Consider the following 24,621-nt stretch of genomic DNA (forward strand, 5'->3'; position numbering starts at 1 on the left):
AATTAGATGGTAGAAAATTAATAAAAATACTTATTTATTACGCTAAAATCTTAAATGATATTGATCATTGTTTGATGACTATGTTAATTATATTAATTTTTGTTCGAGATAAATCAATACTACTTGAATCTAAACACGGGGTTGGTTTAAAAAACTTCAAGTTATTTAAACACGAACCCATAAACAAAATGCAACCTTGTTTTTTAAAGTCGATAATAGGTCTAGATAAGTCTTGAATAGACGGTTTTAAGTCCATATTTACATTATTAAAAAAAATTCCAATTTTGTCCCCAAAATCAAAACCCACCCTTGAGAAAGTTGATGCAAAGCCTCTTCCATGCTTCCCTATCTGCTTCACCTTCTTCCACGTTACTCCTCAGCTCCTCACCATAGGAATCCTATGCCCAAAAGATGACATTTATCAAATTTCGAAACTATACGACGTCTCCAACGGTTAACGGACTTACCGTAATGAGCTTTTTAAGGACGAGACGATCAATCAGGTGCAGAAGAATGTCTTTAGTGTACTCGGGATGACCCTGAATTCCTAGAATATGATCTCCATATTTGAACATCTCTATACCGTACTTATCTGACCATCCAATCACTTCAGCCTTCCCGGGAAGTTCATAAATCTACCACAACCATATATCAAGCCTCGTCACAACGTTTCAAATATATTTTTTTAAATGAATTTCATTTTCATATATTAAAAAATTATTATTAAGTCAAACACTTTTTAAAATATAACGAATTAAAAATAATTATTTATTTTAAGTAAATATCATAAATTATGTTTTAACCATACGAACCTCATCCCGATGGCATTCGATCACAGAGAGAGCGGTTGGTATTTTGAGAGATGAGAACAGCTTGTGAGATGATGACACGTGGACGGTTGTGAATCCAATGTCCCATCCAGATCTACCCCTGCCTGTTTTTCCGCCCAACGCACGTCCCAGTATCTATATAAATTACCAACCCATTAATTAATTTTTATCTTAATTAATAAATAGATTAATTTTTAAAAATATAACAATAATAATTCAATATGTATAATTTATTAACTAAAATATAATATTTGAATATTAACGATGTACGTGAAAAATAAGATAAAGAAAAATGATACAAATAATTAAACTCAAACTAATGACAATTAAATTAATTAATTAACTTTTTGTGCTAATCTTTGTAACAGTAATTATGGCTGATGAGGAAAGCTAACCTGACCGTGACCGACAAGAGGCAGTGTGTAACATGAAATAATTATAAGCAGACACATGTGACAAGCACCAATTAAATGCGACCACATGCCACCACACCAAAACAATTCCACGTCATTATGTTTTTTCTTTTCTTTTTTCAGCCAATTCTCACCTCAAAAATTCAATTATATGTCTCATAAATTAGTTTATTTTAAATATATATTAATATATCAAATGAAAACTTTTTGAATTTATTTTGACATATTCAAATCCACTCGCTTATTAGATACTATAAAAGTCTAGAGGCTAAAATGGTAATTTCACGTATTTTAGTTTAATTTAATTTTTTATTGTATCCACCCAATCACCACTAACGAATATTTTAATGTCTTCAATAATTAATTTTTAAAACTAATAGGAATATTTTAAAAAGTAAATAAAGTTAATCAACAAACAAACAATTCATTAAATTGACATTATTGTATTTACGTGTACATTAGTGACTCCAAATAAACTAAAAATTAAATAATCATGCCACGTCATCACACCATGCTTAACATAAGCTAATGAAAAAAAAAACCCAAAATTATAATATAAATATTAAGAAAATTTAATTTTTTTTTTTAATTATTGGTTGAAATTTTATATTATTTTCAACTGAATTAAATTAAAAAATTATCAATTATAGCCGAATTTCTGCGTCTACATTCTTTTAGTGGGCCCGAAAAAAATTATAGAAAGAAATTAAGTACCATTTTAATTGCAATTTATTTAGAATTAAAATTTGTTTTAAATAAATAATTAAACTGCTGGATTATTATGATAAAATTAATGAAATTGTAAAAATTGTAAAAATAAATAAATAAATAGAAGGTGAAATGACAAAAATACCTGATGGCCGAAGCAAATACCGAGGATTCGTTTATTCAAGGACGTCAATCTCTGCAACAGAACGATTAATTGGCAGATCCAAGGATCGTCGCCGTGAGCGTCGTTGCAGCTGCCGGTGATAACAAATCCGTCGTAGTCGGCGATCTGATCGTTGGCCGGGAAGTCGCCGGCGGCGACTCGGAAAAGGTCCCAAGCCTCTCCTTCTTCGCCCAACATTCTGACGAAAACTCCGAAATATCCGCCGTACTTCTTCTTGACGTATTCGGAATCGTCGGCGCAGAGAAGGACTGCAAATCTCTTCATCCCCATCCTCGGAAAATGGATCTGATTTCGCGCCTCCGTCGCAGATTCTCTCTCTCCGGCTTAGCAACTGTGCGGCGGACCAAAGGCCGTTTCTCTCTCTAAACTGCGATTTTAGAGAGAGAGAGAGAGAGAGAGAGAGAGAGGAGGGGGAAGGACGGATGTTGGGTTTTTGTTATATATATCGCATTTTAGTTATTGGATCGACACATCATATGTATGTGTTTATTGGCTTTCGTCGTTTCTATTATAAATTATGTGTCGAGTTTGCCCTTTAATATATTTGTAAAAACAAATAATAATAAAATCAATATTTTAAATTTTAAAACAGCTTCCGAATCAAACTAAAATTCTAGAATTTGAATTCGACATACAAACTTTAGTTTTTTTTTTTTTTTTTTTTTTTTTTTTAACCCAGTCATCTACTTATCTTGAACGGATTCTAGACCAACATATAACATTTTAGTTGTATTCAATGGTAGTCGATAGTAATGAAGTGGCATTGGACAACCACGGTCATTGGTGGCATTCAATAATGGCCAACAGTAATTGTATAGAGGTGTAGGTATTTTGGTCATTTTAATATCTCGTAAAAATCTAGATGGAATTCCCGATCTCTCAACGATGCTTCCTTTCATGTTGCTGACATCCCTCCCCTATCTCAAAAGTGGAGAAAAGCCATATTAATTTATTCAAGTCAATAAAATCATTTTAATATAAAACTCATAGAACGGGTGGAAACGAGTTGACAATGGGACGTTGCTATACATTTGTTAATTTTTTTTTTCTTAATGGAAAATTTGGTCAATTCCTTGCTACCCAAGGATTTTACAAGTTGTTCATCAAAGACAATTTTCTAAATTATATATTAAAAATAAGTTGCAAATTTTAAGTAAATATTTAAAAATAAATAAATGTTTTGCGAACTAATATTTTTCTTTTATTAAGAACAAAAGTTTTTTTATTTTTATATGCAATGTTACTTTGAATATAGTTAATTAATTAAATGGATGTAATTATAATGAATTTTAATTAACTAGAAAATAGCCTCTACAATATATTTAATTACTGAGTTAGAATTATTTAAATCGGCATATTCTACATTGTAATAATTATAATTAGTTACTAATGATCATTTAGTAAGTAATTATAAATCAAAATACAAATATATCATAGACATTGCCCCTTCAAACAATATTAAACCAGAAGGATGATGACGTGTCATCATATAAGATAATGAGAGGATAGCAAGGAAAGATATTGGAAGGCATTTTCAGGGCATTTTCCATCAATCTTGGAATGATGTGGGAAATCAAGAGGCAGTTTTGCAGCAGAAACTGATGTTTCATTAAGCACTTTCTGTAGCTCTTGGTGCACAATTGCATTGCCTTCCGGTGTAAGATGCACTCCATCGCTGTATTGCAAACAGAAAAGTTATCTCAATATCCAATCTCTAATACTCATTTTGATCTACAAAGGCAGGTCTGTTCGTTCGGGTTCACAAGGTTGTTGCTCACATTCGCTCGTCCTATTTGTTTGTAGTCTCATCGTAAATCATCGAGGGCTTCATTGTAACCCTAATTTTCGTCTGTTGCCACAGGAAACTCTAATTGTTGCAAGTGCTCGACGTCATGATCTTAGGTGCTTGTTTGACACCTGTGGAAGTTTGAGTGTCTAAGACAAAGTTTATTTGTGAGATCTCACATTGGTTGGAGAGGAGAACGAAGCATTTCTTATAGGAGTGTGGAAACCTCTCCCTAACAGACGCGTTTTAAAACTGTGAGGCTGATAGCGATACGTAATGGGTCAAAGCGGACAATATCTGCTAGCGGTGGACTTGGATTGTTACAAATGGTATCAGTGCCCGACACTGGGCCCCCAAGGGGATGGATTGTGAGATCCAACATTGGTTAGAGAGGGGAACAATGCATTTCTTATAGGGGCGTAGAAACTTCTTCCTAACAGACACGTTTTAAAATCGTGAGGCCGACAACAATACGTAATAGGCCAAAGCGGACAATATCCACTACAGTCAAGACACCGGGCGGTGTGCCAGCGAGGACATTGGACACCGAAGAGAGGTGGATTGTAAGATCCCACATTGGTGGAAGAGAGGAACGAAGCATTCCTTATAGGAGTGTGGAAACCTCTCCCTAACAGATGAGTTTTACTGTGAGGCTGATAGCGATACATAATGGGCCAAAGTGGACAGTATTTCCTAGCGGTGGGTTTGGGCTATTATAAATAGTATCAAAGCCAGACACCGGGCGGTGTGCTAGCGAGGACGTTGGGCCCCCAAGGGGGGTGGATTGTGAGATCCCACATTGGTGGAGAGGGGAACGAAGCACTTCTTATAGGGGTGTGGAAACCTCTCCCTAACAGACACGTTTTAAAACCATGAGGCTGACCGTAATACGCAACGAGCCAAAGCAGACAATATCTGCTAGCAGTGAGCTTTGACTGTTATATCATCGTTCTCACTTAGTAGACATATGAAATTTGATTATGGTTTGGTTTGGTTCGGTTCAAGCCAAGTGGTTCTATCCATCAACCTCGTTTGGTTTATATTCGTCTATATCTTTGGTGGTGTTACCCTACTTATATTCAAGTCCTCCTAAGGCTAGAGTATTAACATAATATGAGGGCATATAACACTAAAGAATAAAGGTATCAGAATTCAGAACCAGACCAAATATTTCAAACAATGAGTAAAACTTGGTTGAATCACAGACCTGAGAAATTTGTTCTGCCAGCCCTCCGTTTCCTGCAACTTGGACCATAAATCAATGGCGTGAAGGCCCATTTCGTTAGCTAGTTCGAGGCATTTGGTGGCATAAAGTCCAGTTACTTCGTTTCTTCTTTCTGGAAATTCCAATGCTTCTTCATCAGCAAGAGATCTGCTTCACATTAATTGGTTTATGAACAAAGGGCTTACAATCTCTCTTCAGCATATTGATGAAACTTTGAACTTAAACAAAGGGAAGTTCTTGAATAAGCCACACTTTTAAAAGGCTAATCATGCTGAAGGTAGTGATCTTAGATAACCTTTACTGTTGTGGCAAACAGTTTTTGAAGTTGAACTAAGGGTAGAAGCGGTCTTTCAAAAATACCCTTGAACTTTTTTAAAAATTTAAAAGGTATCCTTAATCTTTTTTTTAAAGTTAAAAAATATTATTACGGTTAGCCTTTTTAAAAAAAAAAAAAAAGTTGAAAGGTATTAATATTGTTTTTGAAAGTTTATGAGTATTTTAGAAACGTGATACTAGCTATAAGAGTAATTTCGAACTTTAAAAACGTTAAAGGTATTTTTGAAGTTTTTTAAAAAAATTAAGGGTATTAATGAAATTTTTGAAAGTTCAAACATATTTTTCGAAACAATGATCATGAAACTAGTTTTAGGAAAAGTAGGAAGATGGAAAAGTGATACCGTGCATATTCCTTGCGCCCTTCCTCATCAACAGGAGGAGGAGTAATAAGTACAACCAGTGAGGTTGGGTAGCACTCCTGCAACCAAAATAAGAGTGCTCCAATTACAAAAGGAATTGGGAAGGATGAACCAGCGGAACCCAAAACAAATGGAAGCATAATGTTTCTCAAATTGATTGCAGTTTTCTTTCTAATACTTTAGGTGTTTTGGGTCAGCAAGTGAATATATCTCTCTCATAAGTCATCCGTCTCGTCCTATCCTACGACATTTGGTTTTGAAAAACTCGTATGATGGCTTAATATCTTAGATTAGAGGCCAAAATGGTTATTGTTTATTACCTAAGCATAGTAGATATTGTCTTCTTTGGGTTATCTCTTTCGGGCTTCCCCTCAAGGTTTTTAAAACATGTTTGCTTGGGAGAGGTTTCCACATCCTTATAAAGAATGTTTCGTTCCCCTCTCTAACTGATGTGGGATGTCACAATCCACCCCCTTCGAAGCCCAGCATCCTCGCTGATACTCGTTCCTGTCTCCAATCTATGTAGGATCTCACAATCCACCCCCCTTTGGGGCTCAACGTCCTCGTTGGCACACCACCCGGTATCCACCCCCTTCAGGGCCCAACGTCCTCGCTGGCACATCGGGTGTCTAACTCTGATACCATTTGTAACAAACCAAGTCCACCACTAGCACATATGGTCCTCTTTGGACTTTCTCTTTCAGAATTTCTCTCAAGGGTTTCAAAACGCGTATGCTAGGTAAAAGTTTTCACATCCTTATAAAGAATGCTTTGTTTTTATTTCCAACCGAGGTGGGATCTCACACTCATTGTCAAAGACAACAGGCCAACAAGGATAGAATATAAAAGACACAGACTACCATATTATACTCGGTTTAAATCTTCAAAACAAAGGTCAAAACATTCTGCTGCAAAAGATTTCAAGCAATGAATGAATCAGTACCTTCAAATGATTTACTATTGTTTTAAGATTATCTTTATACTCTTCAACGGGTACGTGTAGTCTCCCAAGTCTTCCCCCCAAAATAGTGGCATCATTAGCCCCAAAGAAAACTGTCACCACAGCAGGGGCTCGTTTCTGCACATGAGTTAAGTAAGCTAAGCTAGTATAAAGAACATATGAAGGATACTTCAAAATTTAGATCATAATGGTTCATTTTTAAAGTCTCGAACGAGCATGGAAACACACAAAAACTAAGAGCGACGCCTCGTGAACTTGACTTCAAGAGACTAAGCTTCAATTTCAGGCTACCAAAAGCTATAACCAATGTGTATGAAGTCAAATAATGAAATCATCAAAATCATCAAAAAAACGAGCTCCTAAGGAATGTACCACAATAATTTAGGGCAATATGGCACCAAGAAATCATCAAAATCAAAGCAGAGAAGGAACAGAAAGAGCACTAAAACACATACCGAGGAGAAAACATGAGGAAGTAAGATCAAAGCCCAGCGAGTATTGTAACCATCATAGCCACGAACAAGAACATCCGCCTGCGATTACGAAGACAAGAACCCAATTACGAACCCTAAAACTTCAAAAAAATCGAGTGAACTACAATATGAAAAGGAAGAATAGAAAACTCACCTTGCGAGAGTAAGTATCAGCAAGCGCAGCTCCCCATCCACCTGCACTGAAGGATTGCTCGGTTAAAGAATCGCCAAATAGAACGATCTCGGGCCTCATTGTCTGTTCTTCTCCATTTCTTTGCAGATTGATCTTCAATTTTAAGCAGTATGGTCGTGAAATTGACGCTTCGTTTTGGATAAGATTGAATCCTTCTGTGAGCATACATTGTGCAAATCTGGGATTCGCCCTTCGAAAATTATCAAACTGAAGTGACCAATATTTCTAGCATTGGAATTGGATTCTGAATTCTCTTATACAACTTTAGCTTATTTATTTATTTTTATGATTTTCTCTTTTTATTTATAGATTTAAGAAACTAAACCATTTGTTAACTATTTATTTATTTTATTTTTATTTTATTATTTAATTTAGAAACTAAAAATCAATTTTTTTTTTTTGTTCTAAGTTTTGTTCATAAACATAAATAAACGTATTTTGCCATCATTTCTTTATTTCTAAAATGCATAATAAATACAACATTATTAATTTAAACATTTTGTTTGCCTTTTTGAGAAAGTTGACTATTTTTTATTCCGATAACAAAGTTGACCATTTTTTATTTGCATAAAAAATTATTCAAGGATGCTGTTACAATATAGTCACCTCTAAACATATTCGAAATACTTTTACATGTTCTTAGACTATAATTACTGTTCCCACCGACATTGCTAGGGTTGGTGATACAACAGTCCAAATCCACCATTAATAGATATTATTCGTTTTGACCTATTATGTATCATCGTTAGCTTCAAAGTTTTAAAACATGTTTATTTGGGAGAGATCTCCACACACTTATAAGGAATGTTTCGTTCTCCTCCTCAACCAATGTGTGGATCTCACAATCCACCCATTATGGGGCTCAGCATCTTCAATGGCACACTGCATGGTATCTGGTTTTGATACTATTTGTAACCATCCAAGCCCACCGCTAAAAAAATATTATCCGATTTGGGTTGTTACATATCGTCTTTAGCTTCACGGTTTCCAGGAATATTCCGCTCACCTAATCCCACAGTAAGTGCCAGCTAGAGCAGATCCCCCGTCCACATGAATTGAAGGATAATGCAGTCAAAGAATCCCAAAAATTCCCTAAGCTCGTTTAACTATTATTATTATTATTAGGGAATATATTATTTAATTTATTTTTGCACACATTAATCTGTTATTCCCTCCCATTAAATATATTATTAAGTATTATTTAAAAAATTTATTTCTATTTAGGGATTTACTTATTAAGGAAACTTCATTCTTACAGCAAAACCCTGAACCAAAGCATTTGCCACTATATGGTAATTAAAGTTACATATTAATTATTATAACCCTATGTTTACTTTTATAGATATCATATAGACACACATTTGATTAATTAAATGATCACTATAGTTTATATTGAATTATATAATAAAGTTTCATTATTGGCGGGACCCATCTTTTCATATATTTTAAATTATTCTATCTAATTATTTGGTTGGACAGCAATTACCTACATTGGCACCAATAAGTTCATTAATTAATTAATTAAAGTATTTAAAAAAAATAATGATAAAAACTTTTATTATGGTGACTGAAATATTATTGGTTGGTTCAATTAAAATTTTGTTTATTATTTAAAATACGATTGAAATAATGAAAATTCTATTTAAATAGATAATTATAATTACGATATTAAATTGAAAATTGATGCATTTTTTTATATTTAATTTAAAGCGTAAATACACTAATTTTTGTTATGAGTACATTTTACTTAAATGGAGCTCGTTTATATTTTATTTATTTTATTTTTTCATTTAAATAATTAATTTATAGTTTTGTCTCTAATCTATTGCCTACTTTTTTTAGTTTTCCTATAAATTTTTTAAATTGATAATTTTTTTATGCATGAAAAGTTTTCAAAATAAAAAATACGACCAAATAATTAAAAATTCTATTTTTTAACCATATTGGCAAACATTGTAGTGAGTGATTCTTATATATTAAGGTTGTTGGATGAGCTAATTTAGGAATGATCATGTATTTATAAGTAAGAAATACTATCTCCGAAGCCTTTTGAGAAACTCAAAGTAAACCCATAACAGCTTACAGTAAAAAAAAATAGACACTATCATAGGAGAGTTGATGGTCAAGTTAGTTATTCTAGATAATATTTTAAGATAAAACTAAAAGAATTATTGTTTTAAAGAGACAATGTATATATAAAAGATTAAATTTATCTAACTTGATCCTAGTCCATCATTCGATCAATTTAAATGGGATTACCGGACATAAATGTAATTCAAAAATTAAATGAGTATAGAGTAGTTAAAAAAAATTAATCATCAGTGAAATCGAGGAATTTTACCATAAAGTTAACGTAGCGTCAACGTCGAGTTAACAAGAAATCGTATTCAAATAAATTTAGAGATTAGAATCTACTTTTTCATATTTTTGTATTTATTTTGTAGACTGTGTAACAGTTTAGATATTATAATAAAACAACGTCTTAGCTGTCACTAATAAATAAATTTGCACGAATAATTAAAAGGGGAACAGTCCCGACGCAGAAAGATAATATTTTTAAATATTCCACTTATATTTAAATATATCTTATACTTTAAGTGATTTTAAAGTCACGGCTTTCGACTTACAAGCTGTGAATAACTCGAGTTGAACTAGTCTACTTAAACTCAGATATATAAATATTATAAAATGGTATAAAGAAGCATTTAACTTGTAGATATAGTACATCAAAAAATTAGTTAATTATTAATATAATAATGAGAGGGAAAAAAAGAATTAATTAAATATAAAAAAAAGGAATTTAAAATTTTAGGACATTTCTAATTAGGGCATGGAGCTCCATAATTGGGCTGAAAATGGCGTTAGCCGGCGTGTTTGAGTGGCGTATGAAAATGGAAAGGAAGATTAAAAAGAGGGACACGTGGAAGGTGGATAGAGGAAGTACATACGTGGACATTCTAGAAATGGAAACAGCGAATAAATTCCCTCTCCTAGGGCGCCGCGAGCTACGTGTCGGCGATCTATTCGACAAGACAACTTCCATGCGCCTTTCAACTAGTTCCACTCCTGGATTTGGCGAGTACGAGGAAAGCTCAGCTCCACTCGAGAAGGAGCGCGTGTAAAACACGCGCGATGTGGTATTAAAACGCACAACAAATCACAGACTTGGGATTCCCTGTCGGAGACCAACGGATTCGGATTTGATTTTAATGTAACGATATGTCGGCTGGAAAGAGCGAGTATATAACATTTCCATACTCGCAACGATCGGCTCGAATTCATAGAGAAAAAAAATAATATATAAAACCACTAAGCGGTTTTGAAGTGCACACCGGTTTTGGCACAGACTGTTTAGCTGTCAATGGAAAACCACTTAAATTTTTTTTTTATTTTTTATGGAAGCATATAATACAAGAAAACAAATAGCCAGAAAAAGGGTCTCTAGAGAGAGAAAAGAGGGGTTTCTAGAGAGAGAAAAGAGGGATTTCTAGAGAGAGAAAAGAGGGGTTTCTAGAGAGAGAAAAGAGGGTTTTCTTGAGAGAGAAATAGAAGAACACTTCTATTCTCCAGGAAAAAACCCCAACAAGAAAGAAGCAAATCAGCAGACCATGGAGCGGTAAAAAAATCCCATCTTTTTTTGCCTCTTTTTTTAAGCAAATTTTCAAGTGTTCGTCATTTTTTCCAACATTTTTGGATTTTGAAGAGGGTTGTTGGGTTTTTTTTTTGGAGATTTGAGTGAAACTATTGAATAAAAAGTTGAGAAAAATTAGAAGAAAAAAAGGAATGGGAAGAGGGAAGATTGTGATAAGAAGAATAGACAATTCAACGAGCAGACAAGTGACGTTCTCAAAGAGAAGAAATGGATTGCTGAAGAAAGCTCGAGAGCTTTCAATCCTTTGCGACGCCGAAGTTGGATTGATCGTTTTCTCAAGCACAGGAAAGCTCTATGATTATTCCACCACCAGGTCAGATCCCTTTCTCTCTCTTAAATTCTCTCTCTCTCTTAATTTTTGTTTTCAATTTTTTTTTAATTTTATGAAGTGGGTTTGCTTTGTTTTTTTTTTTTTAATACGATTTTCCATAATTTAATTGCAATATTAGATCCAATACCTCACTGCTTCGATGCACCAAAATATAATTTTGATATGAAAATATTTGTTTTAATTTTTATTATTATTTTTTTAAATTTTTTTTTTTACCCTTGGAGTTTGAATAATAAATGCAACGGATCGAAACAAATGGTCAAAAATGGAAATTAAATTCGAAGAAAATTATAATTATTTCTGCATGTTTTTTTTTTGGGTTTTTTTTTTTGCATGGCTATGTGTGTGTATATATATTAATCTTGTGAATTAATTGAATTTTTCTTCTTATTTTTGAAAATGTTTTTATTTTCCATTTTTTGAAATTTTGCTCTCTCTCTCTCTCTTCGCCAACTTCGTTCTGGTTCTTAATTCTCTCTCTCTTCAGATCTCTTTGGTGTACCTTTCTGAAATTCCGAGGAAGTGAGTGGTGGGTGATAGAGATTCTCTCTGAAAACCAATAAAGTTAATTATATTTATAATTATAATTATGAACATGCATTCGGCTTTTTGTTTATATTATATATATTTTTTCAGTCTTCAAATTTGATTTCCAGGAATCATCGTGTGGATTTAACGTAATTGTCATTTTCTGAATCTTTTGTTGATATATTTATATGTATTTTTTTTTAGTTTATGAAAACATTTTCATGTTTGATGTTGTAATGTTGTGTATCGTGTCAACTTATGTGATTCGATATTATTATTTTCTTTGTTTAAATTCATTTATTTTCTTACATATATTTTCTTTTTTATTTTTCACTCAAAACTTTCTTCTTTTATGCTTCGTTTAATTTCGGGTTGGAATTAAAAATATAAGAATTGAATTTATTAGGAGCACGTCAAATCAAAGATTAGTTGAAATGTATGTGTACATGCATATACTTGTAGTTCAGTAAGATGGAAAATAATTTTAATGGTCAATTGAATATATTATAAAACTTTAATAATTTTTATATTTTAAAGAATAATATCTGCTAAAACATATGAATATTTATTTATTTATGTGTTTCTTTTGAAGGGAAACTGAGCTTTATTTATATTTAGAATTATGAAAACTATTTGATAGTTTTCATTTACAGGCAGTGTTCTGTTCTAATTAGATTTATCATTAACAAAAGTGTTTTTCTATATTTTTAGAAAATATTTTATAATTTTATATCAATATCTGGTATGAAATATTGTGAAGATGAATTGTCTTGACAATAGGGGCCAAAATGTTAACACTATAAAATTGAACTAATTACTATTTTAAATTTGTTTTTCTTCTCATATTTAGGCAACACTATTATTGTCATAGTTTCAAATATTTACTTTTTTTTTTCTCCTTTAATTATACACATACAATTTCAAATATATATGAAATTACAAAAACACGATCAAATAACATTCCCCTCACACACACACACACACACACACACACACACACAAAAAAAAAAAAAAAAAAAAAAAAAAAAAAAAAAGAAAAGAAAACTATTTTTGAGATTAAGAAATAGAGGAAGGATGAAGAATCAAAATCATCTTGATTTTAAGAATAGGAATAGGGAAGAAAGTTGAGCTCTAAAATCTCATGATTAGCTTCATGTGAAAAATGCTAACACGTAAAAAACAATGCGTCGAGAGAGTGTCTGAACTGGTTTATACACGTACCTCAACTATTCTTACACGACCACCTGTCTTAACCACTATGATTTAAACTCATTTCCTTTTCAAGTATTTTTGCCTATTAAGCCAGAAAAGAAAAGGAAACAAGAAAATAGAACAAAAGTTTCCATCTATTGTTGCAGATGTTTATTTATTTATTAAGTAGGAATAAGAGATAAGAGTACTATGCTTGCATCTATCTATATCTAATTGGTTTTCCCTTTCTGTACAATAAGTTACAAAAAACATTTATTAGATATTTCCCTCAACCTATCAGGCATGAGAACACAAAGCACTGTTGCTATGTCATACTAAAAGAACACCATAATCAGAATCAAGCTATCATAGCGCCTTCTAGCAACACAGATCACAACCCTTACCAGAAAAAAATATAGCATAAATTGCAGCTAAGTTAGGAAAATTGTACCGATCCATCTTCGTAACGCCTTTGAACAAAGTTCCATGGCTTCTGAAAGGAAGGCATTGAGATTCTCTTTCTAATTTGAAATATTATGTGAAATAGGAGTTTGGGTGAGTTTCAATAACTGACAAGCACCCAAATTCAACGTGCTTATATGAGATAGCGAACAAACCGATCACTCTACAGCATGCTATGAGCAGATTATATTCACAACTCACGTAATAAATCCTTATGATGGTGACATGGAAATTAAAAATTCAAGATTTGATTTCAGGTGTGGTTATGAACTGAATTAACAGTTTCTATCTTATCAGCATAAGATCAATTACCGATCGTTACTACAAGGTGAAAGAGGACCAAAATCAGCTGATGAACTCTGTTTCAGAACTCCAGGTAAAATCTTCATTCATCTGCAATTCCAGTTTCTTCGTTAATTTAAACTCATTAAACTAAACATCCGCATTTTTTCTGTACTGTGAATATAACATTCCCACAAGAGTGTTTCTCAAAGATGATTCCTTCAAAGGTGAAACTCAATTAACAAGGATAGGGATGAAGCAAGACAAAAGGTCAAAGACATTAAGAAAATAACTTTTGTGATAGATTCTTGATCCCTGATACAGAAGAAGAGGAATTTCTAGTGTTTTGTGTTCAAGATTGTTGGGAGTGAGTCCCACATCAGCTAATTTAGGGAATGATCATTGGGTTTATAAGTGAGGAATATATCTCTATTAGTATGAGGCCTTTTGGGGAAGCCCAAAGCAAAGCCATGAGAGCTTATGCTCAAAGTGGACAATATCATACCATTGTGGAGAGCCGTGATTCCTAAAATTGTGATCTTCAAAAAGTTTATAAAACTTACATCCATATGAATTCACAATAGGCTTCCTTGACACTTTACAAAGCTTATAAAACTTGCATCCATATGAATTCACAATAGGCTTCCTTGACACTTTACATAAGAAGATAATAGAAAGGGGAAGTAAGAAAGCATGGAGAGGTCTTTACGTGAGAAGTGTTTTAAGTAGTTGTGGGCAGTAGAGAAAGGGGGAAGAGCCTAGAAGGTTTTATGGGAGTAAGTGGATCCCTAGAATTCTCCTAAATTGTACTTTACTTTTGCTTACAAATGAAACTACTATTGATCCCATCAAAACGTTATCAAAGCTGTGACAGAGGAGTGAGTTCGTTGAGGAATGAAAGCAAATAAGATAGAGAATCAAAATAAAGCTATGTAAAAGTTTTCCAAAGTTCAGAGGAATTCCTTCGAAGTACAATGGGTGTTGAAAATGAGATGCACACTTGAGCGGAGGAGATATGGGAAATGAGATGAAACCAATGAAGAAATGTGGCGCAGATTAGAATCGATTGGAGACAGCACCAAGAAGAGAAGATTAAAGGAAGAATCTTATGTAAGCCACAACAATAGCTAAAAACTGAGTTAAATATGGAGAAGAAATAATGAAGGCTTGAGGTACTGATTATTAAAGAATAGGAGTTAGACGGCATGTTCTTTAGTGAAGGTCAATAACAGCCCTCAGTTTCAGAATACTATCCCCTCAAGTCAAGGTTCCCTCATCTATATTCATGTAATAGAGATCGACTAAATGGTTTCCTTGATTTTCATTATTCAAAGGGTCAATTTTAGTTTTGGACCTCCTGTGGCCACCAAAACGTCCTTACCGACAATCCTTTGTACAATCATCTAACTTATTCTCCTTCTCTATAGTCCCCTTCGTTCTACCCTAAACTGTGGAAGAACTTGAGTTAGCTGAAGTTACCGCTTCTTTTTGATTGTTCGCGAGTGTTTGATGTTGGGAGTAAGTCCCACATTGGCTAATTTAGGGAATGATCCTAGGTTTATAAGTAAAGGAATACATCTCCATTTGTATGAAGGCCTTTTGGGGAAGCCCAAAGCAAATCCATGAGAGCTTATGCCTAAAGTGGACAATATCATACCATTGTGGAGAGTTGTGATTATTAACATGGTATCAGAGTCATGCCCTAAACTTAGCCATGACAATAGATTGTAAGTCTCAAAGGTGTAGTCAAAAAGTGACTAAAGTGTCGAACAAAGGGTGTACTTTGTTCGAGGGCTCCAGAGAAAGGAGTCGAGCCTCGATTAAGGGGAGACTATTCGAAAGCTCCATAAGCCTCAAGGGAGGCTTGTAGTGTACTTTGTTTGAGGGGAGGATTGTTGGGAGTGAGTCCCACCTTGGCTAATTTAGGGAATGATCATGAGTTTATAAGTAAAGGAATACATCTCCATTTGTACGAGGCCTTTTGGGGAAGCCCAAAGCAAAGCCATGAGAGCTTATGCTCAAAGTGGGCAATATCATACCATTATGGAGAGTCGTGATTACTAACAATTGAGTCAACTTTGGACAACTCAACTATTCTCAACCCTAAACAATATTTGGTTATCAATGTAATTCATAGGATATTAAATCTTAAATAGATGACCACCCTGACTTGAACCAATTCTCTTAAAGTCTATTGCTATTAACATGGCCCAATATTCATCAATTTAACGGATTAAGAAGTCCAATACTCGAACTCTTGCAACACTGTTTTCTCCCTATTAATTGGTCATAGCTCACGCGAGAGAGGGCTAACATATAGGTTTTGTTTTCCCTGACCGTTTTTTCTAGATCGTCAGCCATTTGGACTCCTAATACATTCCAAGTCTGTCAGTCTGTTTTGCGATCCTCGTGTTTTGGGTGGGCTGGTTTTGCCTCTTTTTTTTTTTTTTTTTTTTTTTTTTTCAAGTCAACACCCATTCCAAGGCCTATCTCCAGAAACATTAGAGGTTTTACCTTGCCTCATACTTTCACTCATAAAAAAGGAATAATGTATAGACATTGTAGAACCCCTATGTTGTAACTTTTTCAAGCTTGGAGGCACCAAGAAATCTAAAATAAACTTCAGACAATGTATTATCTGCATAAAGGTTTTAGGTACCACCAAGAAAATTATTTAAAATCAAGGATATAGACTATAGTCTAGAAGAGGAATGACAAAGAAAATAAATGCATTTACCCCAAAATTGGTAATTGCAGCAGTATCTTATCCTTAACAGCTTTTTTATACCTTAGTGGCAATATATCTCTTTTCACTCAAAAGTGAAGTAAAATTCATGCCTTTCAAATAGATTAGTTAAAATCATCCAAACTTGTAACTTACCATGCTACAAGTAAAACTGCAATGCTGATCATCTGTTCTATAATTGCTAGTTTTGGAAAAGAGAGGCAGCTGCTTTGAAGCAACAACTGCATTACTTGCAAGAATGTCACAGGTACTCCAACCCTGCTGTACTCTATATGTAATACAAGAGAAAAAAGATCAGCCAAAAAATGTTTAGGGAGCATAAGCGTTCAAATGTATGTTCAACAATAGCTACATTTTAGTTTTCAGTGCTATATCTCATCAGAAAATTACTGAAGAACCCCAATCCCTAATTGTAGACTTGAACGAAAAATCTAAACAGTGCCCATGTAGAAAGTAGTAAAATTCCTTAAAAAATACTTTGTCTCCAAATTTGGAGTTCAAATAACTTGCAAATGAAATTAATTGAACTTGAAATAGAGATCCTAAATTAATCCGTTCCGAAAAAAATTCACAATATTGACATGCTTTTTAGAAAACAATATTTAAACGCTGAAAACTTCTCAAATGTACCCTATTAAGATTTCAGCCTGTCACTATTATTATATCAAGTAGTGAGCAAAACCCATATGTTCCTCTATTTCACAGGTCATTCACAAGAAACCAAACTTTTCTTGTGAATCCAGTGCAGAAATATTAGATATGAGGAACAAGAAAAATGTACGAGTTAATTTAGGGGCTAAAAGGATAAACATTTCTTTCTACTACGCATGTTCAAATGATTCCAATTCAAAGAATCAAGTAAAGGACAACTCAACATAGATAATATCAATAGTTATTCCAACTAGGAATAGAGCACACGTGAACAAAAGAACAATAAAATTTCTACAGAGACTAAGAGATCTTAGGAAGAAGTTTTGTCCCTTGTTAGGTTTCATACCTCTTTCTAGGCTTGGTGTATAAATATTTGTATAGTTATCTTCTAGGTTTTATTTTGGTTGAGTGAAGCCCCTTGTTATTTAAGTTCGGCTCATTTTAGTTTGGCTCCTTTTAGAGGGTTGGGTTTTTTTTGTGTTCCCCTCTTATCATTTTTCCTCAATGAAAGAATAGTTTCTCATTAAAAAAAACTATCATATATATATATATATATATATATATTGCATGTAGGAAACTTTCGTTATAAGCTTGAATCACAATCACATGCCAAAAAGACGTGTGAATAGTAAATGATCAAACATGTAGACTACAACATTCATAATATATATATTTTATGTTTGCATACACAGAAGATATGTAAGAGACCATTTAACCTAAGAGTTGCATGATCGGTACAAGAATGGCTCAGAGTATAGTGATGATGAATCAATCCTTGAGGGAAAAGAAAAATAATCAATTACATACTAGTGTACGAAGAAATAAGTTGACAGGTGTAGGAGGGTCTTTTATCTAGGTGGTTAATTTTCTGTTGGGAGCAACACATCAATAAGATGCGTGGAGAAAATTCTACAGTAAGGGAAGAGTTGAGTAGAGCTCAGGACTATCAAACTTCCTGGGCAGTTCATAGCTAGGAGCTTGTATTTTGTACTGCAATTTGCAAATCAATAATGTTCTTGGATTACTGTAATCCTATTGATTCCTGGACTTCTATATGAGAACCAATCAGGTATGATGGATTCCTGGACTTCTATATGAGAGCCAATTAGGTATGCTTCAACATAATACTGATACAACTATGACGAGGCATACCAAAGAAAACCCCCACGATGGTTTATGCAAAGGCTTAGCTCATCCTCAGTGCTTGACCTCGTGCATTTTCTCTACAGAAAACCATTTGTTGATTTCAAATTCGGGTCAAACTCTATTATTTCATCCTTTTTTTGTACCTTCCTTCATGAGAAAATATCCAACTGAAAGCACTGGCCTACCAAATATTATATGGCTCTAAATCCCTTTACAATCTTCTGTTCTACAATAACTTTGTAAGGTAAGCGGGAACTTTAAAAAGTATGAGTGACAAGCATCACATGATTCTTGGTCTGGTAAAACTAGGCTGATCATTTGATTATCATAAAAGGTGTACTCAACATTTTACTAACACCATAAGTTGCCATCCATGATCTATATCATAATTAAGACGTGCTAATTACCGAGATAAAATTATAGAATGTAAACCTGATCCATTGGAAATGGTAATATAATCCAACACTTCAAACAAATACGCAAAAGAATTCATAATATATCTTGTGCTTCTATATTTGCAGACAATTGATGGGCGAAGAACTATCTGGCCTGAGTGTCAAAGATCTACAAAACCTAGAAAGCAAGTTGGAAATGAGCTTGAAAGGTGTCCGTGTAGGAAAGGTATAAATTATGAAGAGATCTCAATAGAAACATGCACCTGATAAAGCCTCTTGAATACAGATGTTTACTTCTTGTATTTACCTTGCAGGAAAAGATTTTAAGGGATGAAATAACTGAACTAAGACAGAAGGTTTCTCCCCATTGTAAACATCCATGTTATCTCATTATATCAAGTACAGTAACATCAGCTGACTTGCTATAATTATGTTACAGGGGAATCATATGCATCAAGAAAATGTGGAACTATACAAGAAATTAGATATGATTCACAAGGAAAATGCAGAACTACAAATGAAGGTAGAGTTCCAAACTTTTTTTCAATTGCTTCAATGTGAACAACTTGTTCAAAAGCTACTCTTGTTTAGTCATAAGATTTTTTAGTTCGACAGCGGGAGTTCAATTGTCCTGAAAGCGGACTTTTATTTCCTTTTAAATAGGCTTAATGGTGGGTTTTTTAAGTATATCAGGTTTATGGACCAATGGAAGTGGATAAAACGAGCAGTAGCTCAACTCAACAATTCACTATCACCAATAGATACAGTATGCCTGCTCTACAGCTAAGACAGCCACAACCACAAAACAGTGAAACATCAGTACCAGGGATAAAGCTGGGGTATGTTCTAGCAATCTATGTTCATGACATATGAATTAAATTGCAATCACATTCATCTGAGTATCAATATGTACTAGACAATTTTTTCTCCCAAGCTGAATAGATATAATTGAAACTTGCAACAGATTGCAACTGCAATAACAGCAGTTAGATCATGGATATTTTATCCATGGTCATTTCTTCAACAACTCATCATACAGTATGAGTCATGTTCAACATGAAGGTGTCTCCTGCTTCCGTTATCACCAGATCCCTCACATTTGGTATGCAATGTTCTTCAAACTCTATATTTGCGATAAATTTAGCAGCCAGACCAGCTACCTATGTAAGTTTACAAATAATGACAATGCACCATATGTGCTATGTGTTGTTCTAGCTGTTATTAAAAGTTTGTTGTGTTAATTAATTAGACCAGACTCCTGATGCCTATTAGCTGAATGAAAATTAATGTTCATACAATCTTATATAAGGTGGTACTAAGTTGGTAGATACTGAATTGCATATGAGATGTCTAAAATCTGGGCTTCCTGTTGTTGAGTTGCCAAAACCAACCACTGGTCCTTTATCCTAAAAAAGTTGGCTGTTTTGAGGGTCCATTCACATCCTTTGCTAATATTACACTTGCGTGTGTTTCCAAACTTTACTATAATGATTAATGAATGAGATTCAGCAATGTAAAGAAGCTATAAGACTACGGAATTTTAAACCAGTAAAAGAATCTGAAACAAAAGTTCTCAGTTCACTTTTATCATCACCAATCCTCAAAAATTGAGCTGTTAGCTTATGATTAATTTAATCTAATGTTTTAATCATTCTGTAATCTCTACCTGGCATACCGAACTTCCAGTAATATTATAGAAAAATGTCAATCCATGATGCCTTTGTATTTTGTAATTAGGATATATTACATGTTTTTCCCAGAATTATGTTACGCCTCTAAGGGTATGTTTGCTTCTTTAGGGTGGTGTTCGCTGCTCAGTTTGGATTCTCCTTTTATTAGCATACAAGTTGTTTTTGTAGAAAAAGAAATCTAATTCCTTCAGCTTCATGGTAATGTGGAACCCTCTTACAGGACCTCTGGATTTCCACAGAGAGGATATGGCATCACGTCATCACATTTGTTGTTATTATGTGGTTTTATAATAATGGTTTGAAGTTTCATTAACATTTGAAACTAATAATCAATTTATGAAGTATGCATATCTCCTGCAATCACTAGTAGTTATATAATCCATAATTTTTCCTTCAGCTTTTCAAGCATAAGAACACATACTAGCTTTCTTTCTCAAACATTTGATTCTCATAATCGCATACCTACATTCTCAGTTCTAGAGTGGTCCATTTTTCCATGAACCAAATGACACCTAATGGAAAGGAATGTTCATTCTATCTAACCTCTTCCCTTGCATACTTGCGACACCATATCATAACAAAAGGAATATAGTAAAACATATTTTTTTAATAATTATTATTAGATATAATAAATTTAACCTTCTGGATAAACAAGATAATAACAAATGTCAAGATATATCATTCACGATCCTAAACATCCTATGGCATGATCATCAAATACTAACATAAAACATAAGATAACTATTTTCAATTATTTAAGAACTTTGTCACTTTAAATACAAGAATAAATGTAATGTGGATCAGCAAAAAAAGATGATACCTCTGATGATATAGAATTTTATGTATTATGGATTGATGCTGTAACAAATGTAACTTGTATTCTCTCTAGTTGGAAGTTAAAAAAAATTTACATACATATATGATCATCCCTCTATGGATGTAATATTTGTATTCTATCCAATCATGCCTACAATTAGTTGTAATTTTTACTTGAAACATGATGTTTCTTATCTAAAAAGTAAAAGCTGAGAAAACAAAAACATTTGTGCACAAGATTATACATGCACCTATTACACAATTTCATTCTAACCAGAAATAAACTTCAAATTAATTAGTAAAGTAGAAGTCAAAAGTATACAGCATATAAACGAAGAACTTGGGCTTCTTACAGATAATAAAGTATGTAGGATATGCAATATAGTGGAAATCATAAATCCAGCCATGTCCCATAGCCCAATGTCAGGGTTAACACAGAAAAGAAATCACCAGCAATAACATGAGTGATAAGCAATTATGACCCACAGGTAAATAAGAATAAGGTGGAAGGAAAACATAGACAAAACCACCCAAGAAAATGCAGAGTATATTGCTCCTTGAATCACAAACAGGTCCAGATTATAACCATGTACAGCTCTACTGCTAATGTACCTAACTGGTAACATGCGTAAAAACCATGAATTCAATATTAAAAGAAAAGGCTCACTTACACCTCATTTAGCCAGATATTTCAACTAGAATCATGCTTTACTTAAACCAATTAACGAGTGAATATTACAAAAGCAAGAAAATAGCTATTACATATCAAAGACAACAAGAATCTAATTTTGAATTTAGCATCAACCACATTTAATAGCTTGCAACAACATTTAAGCCTTTTCCACATCTAAAATTAATACAATCTTTATAAATTGGTTCAATATAAACTTAAGCCCTTGTTCATAAACATACTCAACCCCTTACCTTGAAGAGAGGTACGCAACCTAAAATTTATGTGTTACTGGGTGAAATTTTGTATACCAGCAAGCTAATGCATCTTTTAGGCACTAAACTTTCCTGTACATACACAAGAATAAACAGAGCATCAACAGCCATTTCTATTTGCCATTTATAGTATGTGGTATGACCTTGCTAGAGAGATATCAGTAACTCATAAATTTTAAAAATAAATCAAGCTGGGTAGATTCGATCTATGAAACTGAAGGATAAAATCATTAGATGATTAATGTAAAAAAATCAGGGAATTATCAAGAGATAAAGGAAAAGAACTCTCAGACCTAATCACATTTGAATTTGCAAATCAAGAGATAAAAGAAATAAGACTCCTTGGGACCTTACTATAAGCACTAAAGTCCTTGATTTCAAAAGCTCAAAAGAAGGCGGCCCAAACACTACCTAGACAAAAAAGCACATCAACAGTAGTGGATTCAAGCCAGAAAACACTAAATGGATCCGTAGAACTGTGAAGGGTTCTACAATATTATGCCTTCTCAAGGTTCTTTTCTATTCTTTGACTTCTAATATCGCCTTTTGATAAGATACCTCCATTACAACGTCAATTCAGATGGTCACAGCCACCAACTTCTTCAATTAGCCAAAAATATTTTAAATATATACCTGTATAATGTATAGAAATACTATATACATTTCCCACATTACAACTGGTCCTGAAAGATAATGATTATATCTAATGAAAACAGTGCTATTAACAATTTAAGAAATAAAAGAAGAGACATTGAACACACTAAAAAATGATATGCATGTTAACCATCCATCGTATAAGCACAAGTAATAATATTAACAAAAAAATAACAAGAGTTCTAAAATTGGTAATTAAGGTCCATATTTAACATTTAGAAAAAATATAAAAAATCCTTACATAAAACTTGGAACGAAGTGTCTAAGGCACAAGCAGGCAATAACTTACTGTATGAGGTTACTGCCATTGCAGGGTGCAACTATGATCAGTTAACAAAACAAAAGATAGCTAATGGTACGCATTGAGTGCAAAACTAAACAGGAATATTAAATCATACAAGATAATGATAAAAATCCTACAGATATAAAATGCAGACTTACTTTCAGAACATGTCTGCAAACTCATAATTTCATCCGCTGGCTTTCAAATATGATGAATCTTCTATAATCTTATCACAAGTTCTGCATAGACAATTGTCTTCTAAACATCAAAGGTAAAAGACAATAGCACAAACAGGCTACTTGAAATTCACTCCTATATGACAATTCCTTCCATTGTGCACTTTGTGTCTTAACATCCAGTTCCAAATTCACGAAAACGCATAGACGTCAAATGAGTGTAAAATTTCAAACAAATAAATATTGTAAGGGCACCTTTGGTTTCACATTCATTTACGTGGTGGCCAGCCATCAGCAGCCCGAGATTCCACCTATCTTACGTCAAAATTTTATAAGATAATGAGAAAATATTGCGTATGTAGGTTGCTAAATTATTTTTTTAGAAATGAATGATCCGTAAAAAAATAGCGTGGATGCAATATCCCTGAGGCTGCATTCTGTGAGAAAATCAGATAGCTCGTCATGCAAGTGAAGTATAAAACATTTAAGCAAGAACATTATACACATCGCGTCAAAATCCTGAAATAAACAATGATATAAGTCTTAAATAGTTCATCTAAGAATCATCCGATGCCAGTATCCCAGCCATGCATTCATTACATACAAAGAAACTCAACTTCCGTTAAAAAAAACAACACACAACGATCAAAAATCAAGATCATCTACTACGAAAGGCAAAAAACATTCATTACCACCATGGAAGAAAAAAAACAGAAACACCGCAGTAATCTGTACTGATTGGAAATGAGAAGGTAACTGAGGAAAAACGACATTACCTGGAAGCGCAAAGCTCTCGTAAAGAAAGTAAGTGATCGAGCCCCGAGCCAGAAAACCGCCACATGGATGATTCTGAACAGGAACACAGCACAAAACCTACAAAGCAATGAAGAACTCCAACGAGAGAGAACAAAGAAGAGAATCGACTACAGAGAACCTGGACGCGATCTATTTTCCATAGGACTTTGATCTCTCTTTTTCCCGCGGATTCAGATGGAAATCAGAACTCTCACCGCGACGAGGAGAGAGAAGAAAATATCTCGTCCAATTCCGGAAAAATTAAATAAATAATGTACGAGTTTAAATTCTCTGCAGCCAAAACTACAAAAAGACAATTAGATTGATACAGCTGGCGCATTTTGAAAGGTTGAGTTAAAAATTAAATGACAGATTTTACCCTAAGTGGGGGAGTGGAAGTGGTTCTGGG

General features: G+C 33.5%; 3 protein-coding genes and 1 long non-coding RNA gene across 13 annotated transcripts; 1 reads left to right on the top strand and 3 right to left on the bottom strand.

Annotated features, from left to right (window-relative positions):
• Positions 1-180: 180 nt before the first annotated feature.
• LOC111787978 (gamma-glutamyl peptidase 5) lies at positions 181-2,547 on the bottom strand. Its single transcript, XM_023668098.2, has 4 exons — positions 2,097-2,547; positions 813-965; positions 468-635; positions 181-398 (listed from the first exon to the last, which is right to left on the bottom strand). The coding sequence occupies exons 1-4, from the start codon at positions 2,403-2,405 to the stop codon at positions 297-299; spliced, it is 732 nt and encodes a 243-aa protein (XP_023523866.2). The 5' UTR covers positions 2,406-2,547; the 3' UTR covers positions 181-296.
• A 907-nt stretch (positions 2,548-3,454) lies between these two features.
• On the bottom strand, positions 3,455-7,694 carry LOC111787063 (GDSL esterase/lipase At5g62930). Its single transcript, XM_023667243.2, has 6 exons — positions 7,430-7,694; positions 7,258-7,335; positions 6,785-6,919; positions 5,824-5,900; positions 5,129-5,293; positions 3,455-3,810 (listed from the first exon to the last, which is right to left on the bottom strand). The coding sequence occupies exons 1-6, from the start codon at positions 7,631-7,633 to the stop codon at positions 3,621-3,623; spliced, it is 849 nt and encodes a 282-aa protein (XP_023523011.2). The 5' UTR covers positions 7,634-7,694; the 3' UTR covers positions 3,455-3,620.
• A 3,205-nt stretch (positions 7,695-10,899) lies between these two features.
• On the top strand, positions 10,900-19,740 carry LOC111808754 (MADS-box transcription factor 23-like). Its single transcript, XM_087121467.1, has 7 exons — positions 10,900-11,433; positions 13,930-14,008; positions 16,846-16,907; positions 18,979-19,078; positions 19,167-19,208; positions 19,292-19,375; positions 19,546-19,740. Exons 1-7 carry the CDS (start codon positions 11,252-11,254, stop codon positions 19,723-19,725), a joined length of 729 nt encoding a protein of 242 aa, XP_086977593.1. The 5' UTR covers positions 10,900-11,251; the 3' UTR covers positions 19,726-19,740.
• LOC111808718 (uncharacterized) lies at positions 13,795-24,453 on the bottom strand. 10 transcript variants are annotated; one of them, XR_015419907.1, is made up of 7 exons: positions 24,352-24,453; positions 24,194-24,266; positions 23,673-23,728; positions 23,400-23,480; positions 19,116-22,376; positions 16,796-19,030; positions 13,795-14,025 (listed from the first exon to the last, which is right to left on the bottom strand). It is a non-coding gene; the product is annotated as an uncharacterized LOC111808718 (long non-coding RNA). The 10 variants fall into 10 exon arrangements; XR_015419903.1 differs by having other exon boundaries at positions 23,673-24,266; XR_015419898.1 differs by having other exon boundaries at positions 24,194-24,453.
• Positions 24,454-24,621: the final 168 nt, after the last annotated feature.

Source organism: Cucurbita pepo, chromosome 1 (genome assembly GCF_057944985.1).
Source record: "Cucurbita pepo subsp. pepo isolate OVF chromosome 1, ASM5794498v1, whole genome shotgun sequence".
Taxonomy (NCBI): Eukaryota; Viridiplantae; Streptophyta; class Magnoliopsida; order Cucurbitales; family Cucurbitaceae; genus Cucurbita; species Cucurbita pepo.

Bases quoted from the DNA above. Each gene is read 5' to 3' on its own strand.
- LOC111787978 (XM_023668098.2), bottom strand. From the start codon at position 2,405: ATGGGGATGAAGAGATTTGCAGTCCTTCTCTGCGCCGACGATTCCGAA. The intron at 966-2,096 runs GTATTTTTGTCA...TAATTTATATAG, and splicing joins GTATTTGCTTCGGCCATCAG to ATACTGGGACGTGCGTTGGG. The intron at 636-812 runs GTTCGTATGGTT...TGGTTGTGGTAG, and splicing joins TCGAATGCCATCGGGATGAG to ATTTATGAACTTCCCGGGAA.
- LOC111787063 (XM_023667243.2), bottom strand. From the start codon at position 7,633: ATGCTCACAGAAGGATTCAATCTTATCCAAAACGAAGCGTCAATTTCA. The intron at 7,336-7,429 runs GTGAGTTTTCTA...TCGTAATCGCAG, and splicing joins CTGATACTTACTCTCGCAAG to GCGGATGTTCTTGTTCGTGG. The intron at 5,901-6,784 runs GTACTGATTCAT...TTTTGGTTGCAG, and splicing joins CAATAGTAAATCATTTGAAG to GAGTGCTACCCAACCTCACT.
- LOC111808754 (XM_087121467.1), top strand. From the start codon at position 11,252: ATGGGAAGAGGGAAGATTGTGATAAGAAGAATAGACAATTCAACGAGC. The intron at 16,908-18,978 runs GTACTCCAACCC...CTATATTTGCAG, and splicing joins TACTTGCAAGAATGTCACAG to ACAATTGATGGGCGAAGAAC. The intron at 19,079-19,166 runs GTATAAATTATG...TTTACCTTGCAG, and splicing joins AAGGTGTCCGTGTAGGAAAG to GAAAAGATTTTAAGGGATGA.